The sequence below is a fragment of the Phacochoerus africanus genome, chromosome 11 (assembly GCF_016906955.1).
Source record: "Phacochoerus africanus isolate WHEZ1 chromosome 11, ROS_Pafr_v1, whole genome shotgun sequence".
In the NCBI taxonomy this organism is placed as follows: domain Eukaryota; kingdom Metazoa; phylum Chordata; class Mammalia; order Artiodactyla; family Suidae; genus Phacochoerus; species Phacochoerus africanus.
In genome coordinates, this window is record NC_062554.1 from 125663185 (window position 1) to 125686609 (window position 23425).

At 37.6% G+C, this 23425-nt stretch overlaps 1 protein-coding gene across 4 annotated transcripts in view; it reads left to right on the top strand.

Annotated features, from left to right (window-relative positions):
• Positions 1-23425, top strand: part of SWT1 (SWT1 RNA endoribonuclease homolog) — a 107087-nt gene that overhangs the window by 3409 nt on the left and 80253 nt on the right. For all 4 annotated transcript variants that reach the window (XM_047753958.1, XM_047753959.1, XM_047753960.1 and 1 more), the window contains exons 2-9: positions 349-438; positions 1910-1993; positions 3240-3298; positions 10806-11535; positions 16457-16516; positions 18255-18384; positions 19329-19430; positions 20231-20419. In XM_047753958.1, coding sequence (XP_047609914.1) covers positions 349-438; positions 1910-1993; positions 3240-3298; positions 10806-11535; positions 16457-16516; positions 18255-18384; positions 19329-19430; positions 20231-20419 — 1444 coding nt within the window. The remainder of the gene's footprint in view (positions 1-348; positions 439-1909; positions 1994-3239; positions 3299-10805; positions 11536-16456; positions 16517-18254; positions 18385-19328; positions 19431-20230; positions 20420-23425) is intronic.

Consider the following 23425-nt stretch of genomic DNA (forward strand, 5'->3'; position numbering starts at 1 on the left):
AATGAAGACTTAAGACTAATTGGTTTTGAGGTGTAGGTGGGGCAAAATACATCAGTCCTGAAGGCAATTGAAAATGGTGATCTGATGCTTGATTGATGTCAGGGCCAAAGGCACTTTAGAGTCATTCCTAGAGGGTGATAGATGAAGCTGGAGGAGAGGAACAGATCATTATGAGGGAGGATATGTGTAAAAGTGGAACAATGAGAGAATCCTGTCACCTTGAGAATGGGTAAAAATGCAGAAATTATTGTATAAAACTGCAGTCTTTGAGAATAATTTCTAATGTTTTTGTTGTGCTGGTGGTAAAAATAAAAAAATCACATAATGTGTTTTTAATGTCTATTTTAGCTTTTAAAAATGTCCAGCAAAGAATCTTGGGGAAAAAAGGAGAAGTCCAGGAGAAAAGGCACCACCTCATCATCCAGTGTTGATGAAGAAGTAAGAATTCTGATTTATCGACCTAAAGATACCTTTTTACAGTTTATTTTTGTGTAATGAAAAAATACACCTCAGTTTTAAAACGAGATGTATAAACATTTTGTTCTTCCCTTCTGACCCAGGATGTCATTTGTTTTTGTCATTCTTTACTTGCGTTATTTTATTTATTCCTCCCAACACTATGAGGTAGGTACTATTACTTTCCCAGTCACCCATTGAAGACACTGAAGTTTGGCCGTGTCCTTTTTGGTTCCTCCTCATCTTCTTAAACTATAATCTTTCAAATGTCCAGCCGTAGGTCTTCCAATTGGGTAAACTACAGTAACAGTCTTTCCTTTGCTTGGGTCAATGTGGGCCAACAGAATGGGTTGCCATGCTCTACTTGCATCCTGTCTATCAGCAAATTCTATCAGCAGTCTGACTATCTCCCCTGCTGCTGTCCCCAGGATCCAGGCAATCAAATTGCTTTCCTAGATTATTTCAGTAGTTTCTGAATTGATCTCCCTGCTTCCGTTTTGCTTTCTCGCATTCTCCACACAGCAGCCAGAGTGACCCTGTTAAAATGGAGGGTCATGTCCCTCCGCTGCTCAGTACTTTACAGTGGTTTTCCTCTGCAGAGAAAAAAACTCAAGTCCTTGCTGGGGCCGACAAAGCAAACCTTTCTCATCTATGTCTCATTCTCCCTTTGCTTTCTCCACTTGGGGGCTTCCTCGTTGTTGTTCCAATAACTAGATACATTCCTGCCCCAGGGGTTTTATGCTTGCTTTACTCCCTTTGAATTGAAAACTCTTTCCCTAGATGTTCACAGTGCTTGTTCCTACATTTCTTTAGGTCTCCAGATGTCAACTTACCAATGGGGCTTTTTCTGACTACTCTGTTTAAAATTGCACTGCCTCATCCTTGCCTACTAGCTATTTCTGACCCCTTTCACTGCTTTATTTTTTTCCATGGCATCCTCTGACACACTGAGTGTTTTACTTGCTTATTTGTAAATTCCTGCAGTAGATTTTAACCTCCATGAAGGCAGGGACTTTTATTGTTTTTTCGTTAATCTGTCTCCACTGTCCAGAATGTCTTTGGTGCGTGGCAGGTCTTCAAAATATGTTTGTCCTCATTGAATTCAGGATCCACTGAAAAATGACTGGATATATGGTTTTGCTTTATAGAAGACTGCATTTCACCCTGGCAGTACCACCTTGCAATGCCCTTACCTGTATTGTTGGCAGCTGTCTGCTGTGGCACCTGTGTGCCATCTCATTCCTAATTTAAGAGCACCTCAGTCCTCTGATTTCTAGTTGCATCTCCCTTCCTCTTACCAATGTTTGTATGCCTTTAAACATTGGTCCTCCCTGAAATTTATTATTAACGTGGAAGGATTTTTTATTTATAGTAACAGTGATGAAATAATGCTCTCTTACACTATGCTTCATTTGGTGGTTTTCTTTCCTTTTTTTCCAAATGGCATTCTTAGGATAAGAAAGAGAAAAAAACCTCAGCAAGTTCTTCTAGTTCAACTTGCTCTATAAGATCCATTTCATCAGAGAAGAGAAAACTGGTGAGTGTTTAGATACTGTAACTAACTATAAAAATTATTTATGTTTACGTTTTAATGTATAGTTGGAGGGTTTATAGTATAAATTCCCTTACTACTTGTCCATTAATTTTTTCTTATATTATGCTTGCTTTTTTTGATGGCCAATTGAAAAAAAAAAACTTAACTATCATGTGGGATTACATAACGTGGATCTAAGTTTAGACTGTTTTACGACTTTTTAGGGCCGCATCTGGCATATGAAAGTTCCCAGGCTAGAGGTCAGATTGGAGCTATAGCTCCTGGCCTACGCCACAGCCGCAGCAATGTGGGATCTGAGCTGCATCTTCGACCTACACTGCAGCTCACAGCAACTCCAGATCCTTTAATCCTCTGAGCAAGGCCAGGGATCGAACCTGCATCCTCATGGATCCTAGTAGGATTTGTTACTGCTGAGCCACAACGGGAACTCCCAGTTTTAAGACTTTTCCCATCTATGGTTATATTTGTCTTTCAAATGTCACTTTGAGGTAGCCAGGGAAGATACAGTATTTGCCCTTTCAGATTCAGAAATGGAGATCCAGAAAGTTAAGTGACTTGTCAAAGAACACAAAATTGTATACAGCAGCAGAGCCAAGTCCAGAGATCATTCCACTGTCTCCCAAATAATTTGAAACAGTGACAGCATACTAAACACATCAAGCTAATGAATGGGTAGTTGGTGAAGTACTTACCACATTCAGCAGGGAGTTAGGTGTGTATCAGGATAGTTACAGAGTTGTTGTGGGTAATAAGAGAGAGTGGTTGTGAAAGTTCCATGTGTGTAGAGTTGTCTTTTTAAGAATTTGTTTTCATATAATGAAACTGCTGTCTCAATTTATAAGAATAAAAATTGATTTCATCATATTTCTTCTGTGTCGAAAAATCATTGCTTACTTTTTAGTTTGTCTTTTAGGACTCTCTTAAATTTGGTCACACCTCAACTATCCAGTTTTCTTTTTTCTTCTTCCTCAGAACAGTCCTGCTTCTAATTAGGCTGGTTTATTTTCTCTTTACTAAATTTACACCAATCAACTCCAACTTCTTAGGTTACCTAAGCAATCTTAGCTGAGAATGTCTCACAAGATGTTTGGAAGGATTAAGTAAATTATTGTGTCAACTTATTTACTAATACATAGATATGGAAAAAAGATCATCTTCCACTCCTCTTCCTCTGTTTTTGTAGCACAGTGCACAATGTGTATTTCCTAAATGATACTTTTTTTTCCAGAGATCAGATCATACAGATATTCTGTACTGTAATACAAAAAGAAGACAAGAACTAAAAAGGTAAATTCTCCCTTTTTCTTGATATCTTCTCACTTTTTAAGCTTAGAATTGTGAGACTGAATATTTAGATTTGCAAAATATTTTGTTCGGCATTTTGCAATGCAAATGTTTATAGCTATTTCATAGATTATGATTATTTTTCTTAATATTTGTGTAAATTTAAGAAAGAGTTGAAAGAAATAAGTTTATCAGAATTCTGCGCTATGTAAATACTACTTTCAAATAAAATGTAAATTTTTATCTCACATAATTTGATTTTTACACACCCTTATAAGATACACAACTTCAGTACATATAGTAATGGAAGAGGTTGTGAAGCCAATTTAATAATTTTGGATAAATTATCTTATTACCCAGAAAAGAATATGCAGCTTATTGAATATGGCTCTAAGACCATGTTAATTAAACAGGTTTCTACAACTGGAGAACTTGGGGAATAATGGTAGGAATGTTGGAGATTATTTCTCTGTAGTTTGCTGTGTTCTTTGGATAAAAATTTCAGAGAATTTTGTGAAGGAATTTCTTGCCACAAATAGGGGTAAATAACTATAAAAAGTATAGTGCATGATAAATGCTGGTAAGATCAAAGTTTCTCTGAAAATAAATTCTGGGGGAACAATTCAAATGGCTTTAAATATAAAAATAAAAATTCTGCTTCCTAGACAAGCTCAGCTAATGGTAGCTAAGAACAAAAAAATCCAACCTGCCTCTGACTCTTCTTCCATTTTTCTCTTGAATCATATCCTATTTTTTCTGTGATGCTTTGTGTCTATGTTATCATCTGTTGCTAAGTCTACTGTCAAAAATTTCATGTTATATTGACTATCACTTTCTAAATTTTTCAGATTTTTAATGCCTTTGGTAGTAGTATCTTTTTTCAAATTTTATTTTGGGTTCTAAAATGCTGCTTGATTTTTTACTAGTTACCTTTTACTTAAGAACACATTTTCTAGCCCTTGATTTTATATCTGTATATAAGAGCATAAATAGACTTCTGATCTATATACTTCCCCCTTAGGCCTATTCATATAGTCCTTGGGAGGAGGAAAAAAATAACGTTGTTGAATTATTTTGAGAATAGGATATGAATTATTCTAAGGATGCAATGCAGTTCAACTTGGTGCTAGTATTTACCCAAAATCTGCTCTTTGGCTTCATCCCTGGCCATACTGAATAGTTGAATGGCTAATTCAACCACATTTCTTGATCTCTGAACCCAGGTGTGATCAATGACCTTGCTATTGTGTAGGTTATCATCATATCTAATCAAGGTAACAGCATCAATAATATGAACAGTGCATAGCATCTAGATTTATTGTTAATATCTGAATATTTACTTTCAGATATTGGCAGGTATCCTGCATGTAACTTGTAGTGAAATTTTCTTTTGTCAAAAACAAAATATGTGGGACACAGTATATTTCAGAACAGCCTTGTCATGCATTTAAACAATGTTGTGTGTATTTTAAAGATTGATTGGACAAAAGAAAGCTGTAATATGGTGCTTTGTATACATTAGTGTCAATAGTGTGGGATTTCTAATGACCATTGGTTGCCTGTGGAGAAAGTAATTCATTTGCTGTTATTGTTTACTTCTTGGAGCAGTAAACAAACTTATTTGCCTTATTCTTATAAGCATTTCTTTATGGCATATGGCATCTTCTGAAAGGACTCCCTATTCCTCTATAGGGAAGGTCCCCAAATTGATGTGCAGAGATGTAGGTGGAAAATCAGAGAGAATGTTGTCATCTTGAAAGCCAGTTACATTATACTGTTACCACAATTCCAGGTCCATGGTTTAAGGGCATGTAGATGTACTTATTAGCAATAAAAATACAAGCAGAGGCAGAAATCTTTTGAAAATATTCAGAAAGCATTTCTTCAGACTGTGCACTTTCAGTTTGTGAGATTTCTTCGGTAAAATTACATCATAACCATTGGCCAAAACTTTAAGTCTAGGAGTCGAAAAGTAGGTAAATTTTATCTCAGTACTGTAAGAGAAATGTCAGTATTGCCATTAACAGTCCCTGTTATTGGCAGAATTAACCAAGAGTACTTTATTCTTCATTTAACCTAAGTTGTAAGTAAATATATAAATTAGTATCCTAAATGTGCATTATAGGCCAATGGAATAATGTAGCACTAGTTATGTTGAGCAGTTATTTCTCTTGCAATATGTTGTGTTTTAAAACCTTGGTTACTAAATTTTTTAATAATCTAATTATAATTATTAAATTTTGACAAGATTTCACATTTATTCTTATATCACAAGAGTTCAATCTGTGATAGTGATATTCAGCTTCAGCTGAATATTGATTTTACACTAAGTCATTCATAAAAAATAAGTATTTTCTACATGTCTAACCTGCCTAAAGAGAGCTCAGAATTTCAGTCTTTTGGGTTGCAAATATACAATATAGCAAAACTCGTTCATAAGAATTAACTAAGATTTAATTTTTTGGTCTTGTTGTTGTTCTTGTTGTTGTTGTTGTTGCTATTTCTTGGGCTGCTCCTGCGGCATATGGAGGTTCCCAGGCTAGGGGTTGAATCGGAGCTGCAGCCACCGGCCTATGCCAGAGCCACAGCAACGCGGGATCTGAGCCGCGTCTGCAACCTACACCACAGCTCACGGCAACGCCGGATCGTCAACCCACTGAGCAAGGGCAGGGACCGAACCCACAACCTCATGGTTCCTAGTCGGATTCGTTAACCACTGTGCCACGACAGGAACTCCTGGTCTTTTAAAAGGTATTATAATGTTGAATTTTCATTATCACCATATAGACCACAGTGCACATGTTGCTGTGAAATATGCAGTACAAGGCTATTGTGAAAAACAAGTAAAATAGAAACTTTTTTTTTTTTGTCATTTATCCTTTTAGGGCCACACCTGTGGCATATGGAGGTTCTCAAACTAGGGGTCCAATCAGAGCTGTAGCCACTGGCCTATGCCAGAGCCACAGCAACACCAGATCCGAGCCGTGTCTGCAACCTGCCCCACAGCTCATGGCAATGCTGGATCCTTAACCCACTGAGCAAGGCCAGGGATCGAACCTGTAACCTCATGGTTCCTAGTCAGATTTGTTTCAGCTGCGCTACGTTGGGAACTCCTAGAAAAATTTTTGCTTTTAAAAGTTCATTTTGGCTTTACTAGGTCTTTCTTATTTCCAAAACATTTTTTTTACATTTGATTCTTGATTTTTTATTACTTTTTAATATTTTATTGGCGTATAGTTGATTTACAAAGTTGTGTTAACTTTTTCTGTGTAGCAGGTGATTCCATCATACATGTATATATTCCTTTTCATATTATTTTTCGTTATGGTCTATCACAAGATACTGAATATAGTTCCCTATGCTATACAGTAGGACCTTGTTGTTTACCATCCTATGTTTACTGGTTTGCCTGTGCTAATCCCAGACTCCCAGATCTTCTTCTCTCCTTCACCCACCATCCCCCTGGGCAACCATAAGTCTATTCTCTATGTCTGTAAGTCTCTTTTTGTTTCATAGGTGTGTCGAGTTGTGTCATATTTTACATTCCACATATAAGTGATAGCATATGATTTGTCTTTCTCTGTTGGACTTCCTTCACTTAGTATGATAATCTCTAGGTCCATCTATATTGCTGCACATAGCATTTCATTCTTTATTATGGCTGGGCAATATTCCATTGTGTACATATACCACATCCTCTTTCTCCATTCATCTGTCAGTAGACATTTAAGTGCTTCCATGTCTTGGCTATTATAAATAGTGCTGCTCTGAACGTAGTGGTGCATATTACCTTTTTACATTGTAGATTTCTCTAGATGTATGCTCGGGGGTGGCATTGCAGGATCATCTGATAACTCCCTTTTTATTTTTTTTAGAAACTTTCATACTGTTTTCCTTAGTGGCTCTATCAGTTTATATTCCAGTTAGCGGTATAAAAGGGTTCCCTTTTCTCCACACCTTCTTCAGCATTTATAATTTGTAGACTCTTTAATGAGGGCCGTTCTGAGTAATGTGAAGGAGTACCTCATTGTAGTTTTGATTTGCATTTCTCTAATAATTAGCAATGATGAGCCTCTTTTCATGTGCCTATTGGCCATCTGTATGTCTTTGGAGAAATGTCTGTTTAGATTTTCTGCCAATTTTTTGATTGGGTTGTTTATTTTTTTGTTATTGAATTGTGTGAGCTTTTTGTATACTTTAGAAGGCCGCTAGCACAGATCCACTGAAGTCAGGTCCCAGGACTGTAGAAGTCATGCCCCTGGACCCGCTGTGGGAGCTGAGGAGGCAGCTCAGACCCTAGCTGGACCCAGCCTCCATGTCTGTGTGCTCCCAGAGCCCACGGATGCTAAGGCCAGACCTGACCCAGCAGTGGGACCACCTATTGTCTATTTGAATGTCCCTCAGGTGCTGAATTTACAAAGCCAGCAGAGGAGGTGTAAATCTGCAGCTTATGTAGCTCTCGGGAGAGGTTTCAGCACTGCTTCCTAGGTCATACAATCCTTGGGGCTCAGCTTGGTTTCAGCCCCACCTTTGTACATAGATAACCTGTTGATGTCTGCTCCCAGGGCCTGCCAGGGTGGCAGTTGGTGCAGGAGCTGGCCAAGATGGCAGCTGTGGCACAGGAGCCTGCCCTGGCCGGAGCCTGGCTAGGAGCCTGGGAAGGTGGGGCTGGCACGTGCAGAAAGAGGCTGCTGTGGTGCCTGCTCTTCACATGCCGCTTAACAGTAGCAGTTCACTTCTGTGGAGGGCCTGGTCCTCTGTGAACACTCCTGGTTATGATCTTACCACACTGCAGCTCCTTTAGGCTGTCTCTGCGTAGCCAAAGCAGGCTTCTTCCCCAGTCTGTCCTTTAAAAAGCCCCTGTGCATACCAGTGGATGCGTGTTTCGCGGGCCCTCTGTGTAGGTCTGTCTGTTCTGCCTGTCACAGAATGGTTGTGGCACTCTCCTCTGAACCTCTGAAGCTCCTTCTCTGTTCCGCTGATCTCCTCGCTGGAAGGGGGCTTCCCAGGGTGTGGGAACCAGCTTCAGCTTCCTCCCTGTCCTGCTTCTCTCTTTCTTTTTTCCCCTTTAGTCCTATGCAGTTACGTGGAGATCTTTCTTATCCTTTCAGGTGTTTGAGGTTTTCTGCTGGTGTTCAGTGGGTGTCTGCGAATTATTCCATTTGTAGCTGTATTTTTAATGTATTTGTGAGAGGAGGTGAGTTCCACATCCGGCTACTCCACCCATCTTCATTGCCCTCAAATAGGAATTTAAAAATGCTCAGAGAACTATAGCATCCTATTAAAATTTTTCTTTTGTTTGTTGTTTTCTTGATTTTTCTTTAATACATTTGATGTCTTACATGAGATACTGTTAAGTGCCAAGCAAGTTCCTATTAAAGTTCTATTTTGTTACATATTAACAGATAAATAATGATAGGCAGTTTCTTTGTAGAAAGAGATAAAATAAAACCAGATGAAGACTCAGGTGAAACACGTATAGAAACTCTGAGATGTTTATAGTTTGCTCTTGCATAATTAATTATTTGAGAAGTCACTTACTTACCATCTCTTTCTCCTCTTCTGGACGTAAGCTAATTGCAGGTAAGGACTGTATTTGATGTGTCCTCCCCTGCCTCTCAGTGCCCATTTAAAAGGTACTCAAGGATTTGCTGATATAAATTCATGGTTGTCATTCATCAAATATTTTCTCCTTTCTTTTTCTCTTTTTTCTTTTTAGGGCCACATGTGCAGCATATGGAAGTTCCCAGGCTAGGGGCTGAATCAGAGCTGCAGCTGCTGGCCTATGCCACGGCCATAACAATGGGGAGCTGACCACGTCTGCATCCTATACCACAGCTCACAGCAACACCTGATTCTTAGCCCATTGAGCGAGGCCAGGATTCTCATGGGTACTAGTTGGGTTCCTTACCACTGATCCACAATAGAACTGCTTGTTTCCTGCTTAATATTATGTCAACATGTGTGGTTATATCATTGAAAACTTTGATAAACATCATTTGAAATGGCTGTTATTGCCTGTCATATTTGATGGAAAGATATGTTTCTTGGTCATTTCCATAATTTTAGTGTTTACCTTGTACCTCATTTTTTGCTGTCATAAATAATCCTGAATTGAATATTATTATTTTTTAGTCCATTTCTGTTTTTTTTTTCTTTCTTTTCTTTTTTTTTTTTTTACCTTGGTATAGATTTCTAGAGTGGGAACTATTAAGAAGTCAAAGAGTAAGAACATTTTTAGAATTCTTTTTTTCTTTTTTTTGTCTTTTTGTCTTTATAGGGCCGCACCCACGGCATATGGAGGTTCTCAGGCTAGGGGTCTAGTCAGATCTGTTGCTGCCTGCCTACGCCAGAGCCACTGCAATGCCAGCTCCGAGCCACATCTTCAACCTACACCACAGCTCACAACAACGCCAGATCCTTAACCCATTGAGCAAAGCCAGGGATCAAACCCGCAACCTCATGATTCCTAGCTCAGATTCGTTCCGCTTCACCACGGTGGGAACTCCTAGAATTCTTAATCATGTCAAAATCCTTTGTGGAACTGTTATAACATTTCGCATTTTCACTAGCAACAATTTTAGAACCTCTTGCCAGTATTTAATTTTTTTTTTTTTCCTTTTTGGGCTGTACTTGCTGCATATGGAAGTTCCCAGGCCAGGGATTGAATCCAAGCCAGAGCTGCAACCTATGCCACAGTTGCTGCAACACCAGATCTGCTGTGCCAGGCTGGGAATTGAACTGGTGCCTCCACAGAGACAAGCCAGATAATTAACCCACTGTGCCACAGCAGGAATTCCTAGTGTTATTTTCAAAGCATTGTTAATTTGATAGAAGAAAATGATATGTTATAATTAGCATGTCTGGGACTACTAAGGAAGTCTAACTTTTTTCCCCAAAATGTTTATTAGCTATTCCTTTTTTCTCTTTCATTAATTTTTTGTTTATGTCTTGTTCTAGGATCTTAGCACTTTTTCGTGAGCTTTTTCTTTACTGAGGCTAATAAGGTGTCACATATATAGCAGATACCATTTCCTAGTTCTTTTAATTTTATTTTTTTAATATGCTAAAGTTTTAAATAGTCGCTTACATTTATTATTTTCCTTTGTGATTTTTCTCACTGCTATTTAGTTCAGGAAGTTCTCTATGAAGAAATCAGATAGATATTTCCTTTTCCCCTGTGTTTTTTAAGTATTTAATATGAAGTGTAGTAACTATGGAAATAATAATTATTTTATACTTAAGTGTTTAATGTATTTGGAATCATGTCATCTGGTATTATATAAGGCTGTAAATTTGTGGGTTTTTTCCCCCCAATTAGCAAGCCACTTATTCCAACACCATTCGTTGAGTAATCCTTTCCACTTCATTCTTGCTATAGCTATTTCTTACTTTTATGAATTTCATGTCAGGCTAGTTCTTTCATTTCCCAACTAAAATGATGCAGTGCAATGTTATGTATAATCATGTTTAATTGTACTGTAACCTAGTTTTCTATGCTACTTTACAGCCTAAATGTAGAAACTGACACTCCAAGAAGGAGACCAAAAATCAGTTCTTCATCACAAGGACTTGTTAAACTCCAAGAAACATACTCAAATGATAATCAAATTATTTCGCAGAGTCCTTCTACAAGTGGAACTAAAAAAGATATAAATAAATGTGTAGATTTTAAAGATACTAAATTGACAAATGTTAAGAGTAAGCTGGACCATGGAATTAAAAACTTTAGCAGTCCTAAGATTGCCAAAGATGTGAAACCTAAAGCTGAAGGCCAAGCAAGTGAAAAAAAATGGCCTCATTTACTTGCTCAGAGGGAGAAGACGAAGGAACTCAAGAAAGAAAGGTACAATAAATTTAGAGACAGTTCTGAAAAATATGTTTTGGAAAAATGCAAGAGAATTCAATTTTCTCAGGATCATAATTCTAAGAGGATAATTAAGGAACCCCTTGCATCTAGAAGAAGAAAGATCAGTTTCAAAATCCCAGTAAAATCTCGTGATACCCTCCAGAAGGTTGTAGAAGAAAACGTCTTCAGTTTATATTCTAACAAGTCAAAGACTAAACAGGAGAGAAGAAAATGCCTGGAAGACTCCCAGGTTTCATTAAATACGACGAGGCACAAAAGTGAACATTTATTTTCAGATTCCACGTATAAGCAGACTGTTCATGAATGGGAAGGAAAATATCATAAGCATCAAGAAAGTAACATTGCAAGTTCTAGTGAAAACCTAACCCAGGTAAGGCAGTGCAAAATGAAGGATGTAGGCTTTAGCAAAAAGTCTTAATATAGTTGGGTTTGAATTGTTTCTAGCATAGATTATTATAGAGGGCCAATTCTGTTTAATCAGGAAGATATGTGTTGATTCATTTATTTTACCCCTTTAATTCCAACATCTTTAGGAAGCTATCCTGGCAGTTATCCAGGATCCAAAATAGAAGGGAGAGTGTAAAAATGTAGAAAGAAGCAGCTACAGAAAAACACTGTAACACTTTAAGTTCTTCTCTAACCTCAAGTACTGTGGAACATCCAGGAGTTAATATTCTAAATAGCTATTCCTTTCACAAATTATTTTTTGAGTGCCCTGTGTGCCAGGTATCACGATCATCGTCTCTGTTTTCAGAGACTTATATGAGGAGACACATAAACCCCATGGCTGATATCACCTAATATGGAAATACTCAGTAGGGGATCAACATGGCCTTGGTACACTGGGGAGGATTAGCTCGAGAAGGTTTATTGGAGGTGATAACATGTAAACTGAGAACTAAAGACTGAATAAGAGTTATTCAGGTAAAGACAAGGTGGATGGGGTTGGAGAAGCAGGATGTTCCAGGCAAAGGGAATTAATATGTACAGAGATGAAGGCTTTAGAAAGCCTGGCACATTTTTTTGGGGGGGGGGGGCACTTCTAAATTGTGCAGTAAATCAGCATTTGTGGACTAATTTGAGAACTTAATTGCTATAGCCTTATTTCTATGGCAAATAAAATTAAGAGAACTTTTAGAACTTTGGAACTTGAGATCTTTCAAACTTCAGAAATTCTGAAATTTAGAGACTGATTATAAACAGTGGCGTTTAAGCGTACCCGCTTTTATGAATTTGGACCATAGACTGCAATATAAGATACTTCCTTTGAAAAACAGAGCAGCTTTAACTAGAAGGGCCAGAAGAGCTTGAGAGAGAATACACTTTGTTCACTGAACTTGAAGGGGTCCAAAGAGGGAAAGAATTGATTTTGTTCTTTTTATTGCTTCCTTAAAGGCCAAAACTCCAGTTTTCTTTTTTTGTGTGTGTAGTTTTTTTTTTTTTTTTTTTGTCTTTTTAGGGCTGCACTGCTGGCATATGGAGGTTCCCAGGATAGTGTTAGAATGAAAGATGCAGCTGCTGGCCTATACACAGCCACAGCAACATTGGGTCTGAGCCGTATCTGCGACCTACACCACAGCTCACAGCAATGCCGGATCCTTAACCCACTGAGCAAGGTCAGGGATGGAACCTACGTGCTCATGGATGCTAGTCAGATTAGTTTCTGCTGAACCATGACGGGAACTCCGGAAACTCCAGTTTTCTTCTTGTGCTGTATAACTAGTTCTCTAGAGTAAAATACAAGAAAGGAATCTGAATTTTCCAGTATGTTCACTGAACATCTTTGTATCATTGCTTGGTGTTCCCTTCATGCTGTATATCTAAGGAACAGTATGAGAAATCCCTTTACTGCATCTTACAGATTTTTTTTTTCTCTCTGTGTAGAAATAATACACAAACCGGAAGAAGTACATAGCATGAATGTTAAGTTCTGGAAGCAATTTTTGCATGATTACTTTCCAGGTTTTGGAATTAAAACTCTTTTAGTCCTTTGATAGTAGTCTTATCTGACTTAGTCGTTCAGACACAAGAGCAGCAAGTAAATTTTGTTCTTATCTTGAATATATTATCTTTAGCATATACTTGACAGTAGCTGATTATCTTAATATTATGTTTGTTGTTTTGTTTTCTGCATAAATTTCTCAATAGGCAATTATCTTCCTAAAATAAAGAGTTATACTTTACAAAGAAAATTTTATTTTTTTGATTTAGTCATCCTGTTATGCTTTCCTGAGAAAATGACTTCTGTTGTTTTGTAGTTTTATAGTCTTTGATATAGATCCCTTAGTTTGTACCTTCCCCTCACCATTGCCAACTAATGTTCTAGAGGTTTATAATTTATATGCCACTTTTATAAATGGTATCCCGGGAGTTTCCATTGTGGCTCAGTGGTTAACAAACCCGACCAGTATCCATGAGGATATGGGTTCGACCCCTGGTCTCGCTCAGTGGGTTAAGGATCTGGTGTTGTTCATGGCTGTGGTGTAGGTCACACACATGGCTTGGATCCATCATTGCTGTAACTGTGGTGTAGGCTGGCAGCTACAGCTCTGATTTGACCCCTCGCCTGGGAACCTCCATATGCTGTGGTGCAGGCCTAAAAAGACCAACAAAAACAACAACAAAAAAATGGTATTCCACTTAATTCTTACAAGTCCGTGGGGTAGAAACTCATCAATTTGATTATCAAACATTAATTAAATGTACCCATTATATTTCTGGTACATTTCTAGGTTTTAGGGATTTAGAGATAAAAAGAAGCTTTTTACCCTCAAGAAGTTCTCAAGGAGGTTAATTAGTAGTAAACAAATAAAATTGCGAATACAGTGAAGCAAATGTTAGAACCCTAGGAGTTTGGCTGGTGTTAGTATAGATTTGCAAGTGATTTAAGGAAGGGCTTATTTAGGTGGAAATTTTTTGGTTTTTTTTAATCTTTTTTTTGTCTTTTTAGGGCCGCACCTGTGGTATATGGAGGTTCCCAGGCTAGGGGTCCAATTGGAGCTGTGGCCACCAGCCTACACCACAGCCACAGCAACTTAGGATCTGAGCCACCGCTGTGATCTACACCACAGCTATGGCAGTGCCGGATCCTTAACCCACTGAGCAAGGCCAGGGATTGAACCTGTGTCATCACGGGTGCTAGTTGGGTTCGCTAACTGCCGAGCCATGATGGGAAAGAACTCCCAGGTGGAAATTCTTAAGCTTGGTATTGAAAAATGTGTACAGCAAGGAATAGAAGTGTTGTCCGGCTAGGGGAGAGGACTGGTGTGTCGTACTGCCCAGAGTTGTGAAATTGCAGGGCAAGAGTGTACCTGAGCACTTAAGTTGTTCAGTTTGACTTGATATGAGATGTGTACAGAATCTGTAAGAGAGGAAGTTGGAGAGGAACCCCGGGTGCAGACAACGGATTACTTTATCTCTCCTAGGATAGATTTTCTTTAATTTTTTTTGCTTTTTTAGGGCTGCTTTTTCCATGGCATATGGAAGTTCCCAGGCTAGGGGTCCAATTAGAACTACAGCTGCCAGCCTACACCACAGCCACAGCAACGTGAGAGCCAAGCTGCATCTGCAACCTACACCACAGCTCACGGTAACACCAAATCCTTAACCCAATGAGCAAGGCCAGGGATCGAACCCACAACCTCATGGTTCCTAGTCGGATTCATTAACCATTGAGCCACGACGGGAACTCCAGAATTTTTTTTTTTTTAATTTATGTTGTAAATAGTTCAGAGCAGTGGAACCAGGGAAGCATTATAATCAAGTTTTTAGTTTGGAGTCACTCCAGCAGATAAAACCATTATTACCCTCTTTATTGTTACTCTCTTGTCCTCTACAGGAAGGCTTTATTCCAATGCGTGTATTTAATGAAGGCAAACAGTTAAATGCTCATTAAGACTTTTTTAATAAGGAGATTTTCAGGGACAACTGACATGAACTTTTCTGGATTTGGAGGTGATAGAAAAATACATTGAAATCTCTGAAAGTGACCTGTGGTCAAAGGAGCAAAGGGCAGTAGTGACCTAAGAGAAAGAATGAAAATGTCGACTGTCAGGGATCACAGGCAGTTCTGTAAAATCTCTAGCTTGCTTGGCACCCCTTGGTTGACAAGAACCTAAAGATCTAGTGAAATTTAACGTTGGAGAAGGGGTTATAAAATCCAGGGTCGTGGAATAGTAAACCTGTTACAGACCTATGTACATGTGAAGGCCGATGTTGGGAAGTTAGTGTAGAAGTTGAATTCCCAGTAAAGCAACATATGATACCCTTGTTTAAAGAGGGTCTGTAATTTATATACAGTCTCTTGTAAAATATATTTGAGTTCGTGGTTATCTTGGAGAATTCTTAAAAGATGATTTGGTTTGGTAATAACTTTTGCTGAGTTCCCTGTCTCCTGTATGTAGGGCCAGGTAAGACTGGTCCACTCAGAAAAAATGCTAGTGAAAAACTGAAATGAGATTTTCGATCTCTGCTAACAGACAAAATATAAAACACATATCTCTGGTGCTCTACCCATAAATGATACGTTGTGCATTTTTCAGCCTGTCTCCTCAGCCATGTAATAATCTTTGAGTTCCCTTTGTTGTTTTGTCATGTCACTTATTTTATTTTATTTTATTTTAATTTAATTTTAATTTTTAGGGCCACACCCAGGGCATGTGGAAGTTCCCAGGTTCAGGGTTGAATTGGAGCTGCAGCTGCTGGCCTACACCATAGCCACAGCAATGTGGGATCCCTAACCCACTGAGCGAGGCCAGGGATTGAACCTGCATTCTCATGGGTACCAGTCCAGTTCATTAACTACTAAGCCATGACAGGAACTCCTTGTCATATCACTTTTAGAAATGGCTCAGTCACTCCTGGATGAAAATTTCTTACCGCTAAAGGCCAGCCTTTGCCATGGTTGTTCTATTAGGGACACATGTACTTTTATTCTTAGGACATGAGTATTTTTAGAAATATATATGAATGAGTAAATCCTAAAGAATTTCTGCCATGTTTCATAACTTAATAAATAAAACTTTTCTATTCTAGGGACAGTTTTTTATCTAGGGGCAATTTCAGCTCTTGGGGGCATTTGACAACTGACTTGAAGGAGCAATTTTTGATTGTTTAGGTTGGGGGGGGGAGTATCTAGTGGGTAGAGGCCAGAGACACTTCTAGACATCCTACAATTCATGGAATAGTCCCCCACAACACAAAGAATTATCTGTTCCCAGATGTCAGTAGTGCCAAGGTCGAAAAACCTTAAATTCTTCCTTCTTAACTAATAAAATCACTTTTCATTTCAGAGTTTTGAAGCACCATGTTCTTCAGTGTCACCTGAAAGTATTCAAGATGCAGATGAAGAGGTTACTGATATATTTATTTACTTTAAATATTTTTAATGAAATTAGGTCAGTTTCTAATTTAATAAAAAAGACTGTAGGAACATTGGTAGTATGAAAACAACAATGATGGTTCTATTTAATTCAATACCTAAGTTTTTATGAAGTCATGAAAAACTATTTGGAAAAGTATTTACATTTATTTGGTCACATTTTGGTCTTTTTTATTTTTTTTAATAAGCTCTGATCTGTTTTGAATAAAGAGCATGGAGTCTATGGCCCATGAGTTACATGAATTTTGATGTAATGTTATGTTTTTACATGTTTATGCCTTTGTTTGCCAAAACGCAATTTGGTATTAACATGTTTTTCCCTTATTTTTCTAATTAGCAGCAAGATGAAAATGTTCAGTGAAAATGAGAGCGCATGCATATTATTTTTTATCTGCTGCTTCCTTTCTTAGCTATTATCTCCTGGTTGAACCTCATAGAATTATTGCATAGAACTTTATGTTACCTGCTCCTAAATTAAAATTAGATTCGTCGAACACTGTTTTTCCGTTTAAAGGAGACTTTAAAACTGTACTGACTGCTGTTTATTTGTGACAGTCAGTTTTATTTTTGTCTTTTGGGTCAGAGCCCCTTGATAGAAGAAAGATTTCTCACTTGTGCTCTAAAGTTAGATTATATTTTATTTACACCAGAATAAATACATCAGAGAACCATATCCCTGAAGTGATAGGGTATTAAGATCTAGATTTCAGTTTCTTTTTTCTTTTTAGGGCCACACCTGTGGCATATGGACGTTCCCAGGCTAGGGGTTCTAATTGGAGCTGCAGCTGCCAGCCTGTGCACAGACGAAACAGTGCCAGATCCAAGCAGCATCTGTGACCTTCACTGAAGGTTGTGGCAACGCGGGATCCTTAACCCACTAAATGAGGCCAGGGATCAAACCCACATCCTGATGGATACTAGTTGGATTCTTAACCTGATAAGCCACAACAGGAACTCCTAGATTTCAATTTTTTATAATTCATAAACAATCTTAGAAATCTCAAAAAAAATACTCATCATCCAGATAAAAACATTTGGCTCTTCAGGTACTTTGAAATGAGAATTATTTTGAAAGTCTATTATATACTCAATTCTGTATGAGGTTCTTCACATTATTTCATTTAATCCTTACTAAAAGGATATAGGTGTTTAATATTTCTATTGTGTAGTAAACTCAGACCCATGGTTTTTGAATAATATGCTGTCTGAAGTTGTAGAAATAGTAAAATAATAGAGAGCTATTATAAAAACTTTGTGTATGCGTATAGACTTGTATTCTTTTATGATTTTTTTTTTGCGGAGAGTGGGGGGCTGCACCCCACAGCATATGAAAATTCCCAGTCTAGGGGTTGAGTTGGAGCTACAGCTGTTGGCCTACACCACAGCCACAGCAACGCAGGATCCGAGCCATGTCTGTGACCTACACCACAGCTCACAGCAGTGCTGGGTACTTAATGCACTGAGTGAGGTCAGGGATCGAACCCACATCCTCATGGATCCTAGTCAGATTCTTTACTGCTGAGCCACGACAGGAACGCCATAAAATCTGTCTTCTATTCTTTTAGCATGTGGCTGCTATCTTTTTGTAAATTTTTTTCTTTCCGCAAATTCTCATATTAAATGTATTAGTTAAGAATTAATTGATTTCCTTTATTAATCTGCAGAGAAAATAATTCAAAATATTTTATTGTGAGTCTTTTGCAATTTAGATGCAGATAGTCGAAGAGCTTCATGCTGCACGTGTGGAAAAAAGTGTGGATTTACCTGTGGTTCCACCTTCTGGAGAGTTAACGAATATGGAGATTGACATGGTGGAAGATGATGTGCATTCCTCTGCTGGTACACCCTATATGTATATGATAATGTTTATGATCGCCTATGTCTTTTTAAGAATTAATGTGATAACATTCAACTTTTATAACATTTAGATAAAAAAATGTTAAAATGTGCTCTTTCGAAATAAGCATGGTGTACTTCTTTTAGCTATAGGAATAAGGTCTAAGATTTGTCTTAGCATCATTTGTTTTATATATCTCACATTATTAGAGTTTCTCTTTCTCTTTTTGCCAAGGGGCAGTAATCAAAGTTATGAATTGTCTTGTATTCTTGCTCTTACCCATAAGTTTTAATTTCAACTTTGCAAAGCACTGATCAGAAATAATGCAAATTGCTCAAAGGTAATTATATTCATGGCTTTCTTATTTATATAGTAGAATTGTGATTATTCTTACCACTGAGAGAAATAATGATAAATATTTTCCAAAATATGTTGGTATACTGTTTTGACCTGTATTTGTAATGATAGTAATGTTATATTACATTCATGTTACATTTTTCAAATTATTGTGTTTTCCTGTGCATTAGCTTACCTAGATGTTTCTCATATAGCCCCATGAAATAATGCTAGAGTTATGTTTTCTTTTTTTACACGTATTTATCTCTTCACTTATATTTCAGAGTATATTAAAATTAGCTTATCATTCCTGATTACATAACTACCAGTGATATGGTACAGATTTTGGCAGCTCAGTCACTGCTGGTACAAATTAGTTTATGATTTAAAATCCACCTATAAGCAATATATAGTGTTCTACTGGTAGATAATTAAACACTGATTACTGTTCTTTCTCTTAAGAATGTTATAAATGCATTTTTGTTTTTGTTGTCTAAAGAACTGCCTTCTCTTAAGAAGGCTATCAAAGTTCTATGGTACCAACATTTTAGTTATTAGACAAGTCCATTATTGAATGTCACAAAATCCTCACTCTGTTCTTTTTCTTTAGCAAATACTGCTTCCGACAAAAAGCTTCTGCTTGTTATTGACACAAATATTCTGATGAATCATCTCAAATTTCTTAGAATTTTGAAGACAACAGAAATTGCAGGTATTTATAAAATGTATTTACTGATTCCGATTTTTCTTATTTGAGGTGGCATTTTATATTATCAATGATGTGGGTTTTTTCCCCTGTACAAACTCATTTCCATTTGGGGACTTCCCATGTGACTCACAACATACGTAACTACTTGGCGTTGCTTCTGCAGTGGCTGTAGCTCGATCTATTTGAATATGCTATTATGAATACATAGGTGTATATGTGTGTATATATACACACACACACACATAACACATACAGACACATATATAATAAGGCATAATCACCTTAAATTTACAAAAAAGCCTTTACAGGTTAACCTAGCCTCTAAATTTATTCTTCTTTGATCTCCAGTAGTATTTTGTGTGTGTGTGTCTGTGTCTGTGTCTTTTTGCCTTTTCTAGGGCCGCTCCTGCAGCATGTGGAGGTTCCTGGGCTAGGGGTCTAATCGGAGTTGTAGCTGCCAGCCTACTTCAGAGCCAGAGCAATGTGAGATCCGAGCCGTGTCTGTGACCTACACCACAGCTCACGGCAACACCGGCTCCTTAACCCACTGAGCAAGGCCAGGGATAAAACCCACAACCTCATGGTTCTTAGTCGGATTCGTTAACTGCTGAGCCACAATGGGAACTCCTAGTATTTGTTTTTGTAACATTCTCTTGACATTTACATCTGGTTTTAGTTTCTATTTTTTATGTTTTATCCTTTCTTTTAGATTATGAGTTTAAAACTTTCACTTCTCCTACAGCAGTTTGATTTAGTAGCTCAATAAGTAATTGTTGACTTCTAAGAAATCTTTTTATTTTTAGGCTTTGACAGACTTGTGTTGATAATTCCCTGGGTTGTTGTACAAGAGTTGGATCGTATGAAGGCAGGAAAATTATTGAAACATGCCCAGCACAAAGCTATACCTGCAGTTCATTTCATCAATGACAGTCTCAAAAGTCAAGATAAAAAGCTTTGGGGTCAGTCCATACAGCTTGCATCTCAAAAACTTTGTGAGTATTGTTCTCTCAGGGTGCTTCCTGATTAAAATTTGTTTGTATTCTGGCTTATTATTGAAGGGAAATTTTAAATATTTTGATATTTAAAATTTAGAAATATTACTGCAGGAGTTCCCGTCGTGGCCCAGTGGTTAATGAATCCGACTAGGAACCATGAGGTTGCGGGTTTGATCCCTGGCCTTGCTCAGTGAGCTAAGGATCCGGTGTTGCTGTGAGCTGTGGTGTAGGTCGCAGATGCGGCTCGGATCCCGCGTTGCTGTGGTTCTGGCGTAGGCTGGTGGCTACAGCTCTGATTCTACCCCTAGCCCAGGAACCTCCACATGCTGCAGGTGGAGCATGTGGCAAAAAGACAAAAAAAAAAAAAAGAAATATTATTGCAGTGTGAAATGGCAGGACATAGTGATGCTTTGGGGTATTCTTTTAGACTTGTTTGGAGGTCTTTGGTTTTTACTTTTCTGCTTTTCAGACCTTGTTAGGTTATATCTGTATTTCACAGATAGTGACTGTATAGCTTTGTGTGCATATTTATCTAAATTACAGTACTTTGGATTCTTTTTTTAAAATATTATGTTGAGTGATGAGGCCAGTAAGAGGTCTAGGTTTCTAGTCATTACTATCCATAGTTAATATAATACAGAGGCAGGCATTGTTTTCCTCTGGTTTGTCAGAACCTGTAATAGGAGGTATTTTTGTAATAAAGGTCTATAGATTTTCTCCTGATTTTATTTTTTCCCATATTGGTTTTATTTAAGTCATTTAAAAATAAGGCTTGGAGTTCCTGCTGTGGCACAGGTTAAGAATTCTCTTGTGATAGCTCGGGTCTCTGGGGAGGTGTGGGTGCGATCCCTGGCCTACACAGTGGATTAAAAGGATCCTGTGTTGCCGCAGTTGTGGCACAGGTTGCAGCTGTGGCTTGTATGCCGTTCCTGGCCTGGGGACTTCCATATGCCACGGGTGTGGCCATAAAATAAAATTTAAAAAGTAAAATAAAGTTAGTCTTAGAACCTAATATCCTCTTCTTGTTTTAATGCTTGAATTGGTATTACTTGATCTTAGTTTTGTTAAATTGCTCTTTTAATCAAAGATTGTAGATATGTAATAGACTGTATAATTGTCAGATAAATCTTTTATGTTTCAGTGTATCATTGTTATCTGTCAAACTGATTATCTAAAACATTCTTTATATAAAATCCATTGTACTTAATACATTTATTCTGTCAATGATTTTATATTCTTTAGAAATATCTTTCATTTTTATTATAATAAAATTATATTTTATAGTCTAATGATAAATTGAAATTCTCATAAAAAACTTAACTCAGGATTATTGAGTAAAATTAAATACTTGTTTGGAGAAAAGTGAACAAAATAATCTTTAATTACGCTTTACATCTATCAAGCACATTTGCCTCCAGCTTATTTAATAATTGAGTATTTTCCATGTATTATTTTCTTTTACATAATCATTGAGTATTATAACAGTGTTTTTTACACAAGCATTTTACATTAAAAAAAATGCCACAAATTGAATACAGATAGTCCATGTTAAATAGCCTTAGTTGACCATAGTTTCGGTGTTGTCCTTATTCTTTTCAAAATTGTATTTATTTGATGTGGTATGTATTATGGTGAGAAGAGAATAGGATTTGAAATCTGATCGATCTGGTTTATAAGCAGACCTGGGAAAGTTAAAGGTGAGGAAACTGATTAAATGAAATTGGAGGAAATAACCTCCAGGTGAAAAAAATAGTTATGGTAAGGTCTTATCTATGTGGGTTTGATTATAGAAACTAATGAAGTATTCTCTAAATAATGAAAAAAAATAGTTGTGAAGATTGGTTGAGTTAATATATTAAAGTACTTAATGGTTTATGGTTTAAAGTAGAAAAATAATTCTTTTGTGTCCTCTTATATGTAAAGATTATACAGATTGATTAGAAAAACTAAAAATCCCTTTCTCCTAAATGGACAAAGATTATTAATAGGTAATTCACAAAAGAAGAAGTACACCTAGTCAGCCCTTTTGTTCAAGGCAAATATTTTCCTGTGTGCTATTTTTAATACTGTTAATTTCTTATGTGTAAAGACTTTTCTTTTTTTTGTCTTTTTTTATCTTTTTTCTACAGCCGCACCTGTAGCATATGGAGGCTCCCAGGCTAAGGGTCTAATTGGAGCTCTAGCCGCCGGCCTATGCCACAGCCACAGCCACAGCAAGACCAGCTCCAAGCCACATCTGTGACCTACAACACAGCTCAGAGCAACGCCGGATCCATAACCAACTGAGCGAGGCCAGGGATCAAACCTGCAACCTCATGGTTCCTAGTCGGATTCGTTTCTGCTGTGCCAGGACAGGAACTCCAACTTTTCATTTTTATCTTTTCTTTGTCCCCTTGTTATTTCTTTTTATTGCTTCTAGGTTTAGAAAGGTAATCCTTGCAATACCCAATAGGAACACTTAGAGCGCTCAGAGCTGGAATATGTATTAGTAACTTTTCAGAAGAGCAATTTACCCGTGTCTGTCGAGAAGCCTAAAGAGATGATTCTCTTTCTAGAAATTATTCTAAAGAAATAATCAGGAGTTACCGTCGTGGCGCAGTGGTTAACGAATCTGACTAGGAACCATGAGGTTGCGGGTTCGGTCCCTGGCCTTGCTCAGTGGGTTAACGATCTGGCGTTGCCGTGAGCTGTGGTGTAGGTTGCAGACGCAGCTCGGATCCCGCATTGCAGTGGCTCTGGCGTAGGCCGGTGGCTACAGCTCCGATTCAACCCCTAGCCTGGGAACCTCCATGTGCTGCGGGAGCGGCCCAAGAAATAGCAACAACAACAACAACAACAAAAAAGAAATAATCAGAGATGCTTACAGTGATTTATGTAAGTAGTGTTCATGATAGCATGATTTATACAGCAAAAAATTAGAAGCATCCTGACTGTCTGACACTTGGAAAAGTTACATATAATGCTATAGCCACATGAGAGAATACTGTACTTTGAAAAATGTTA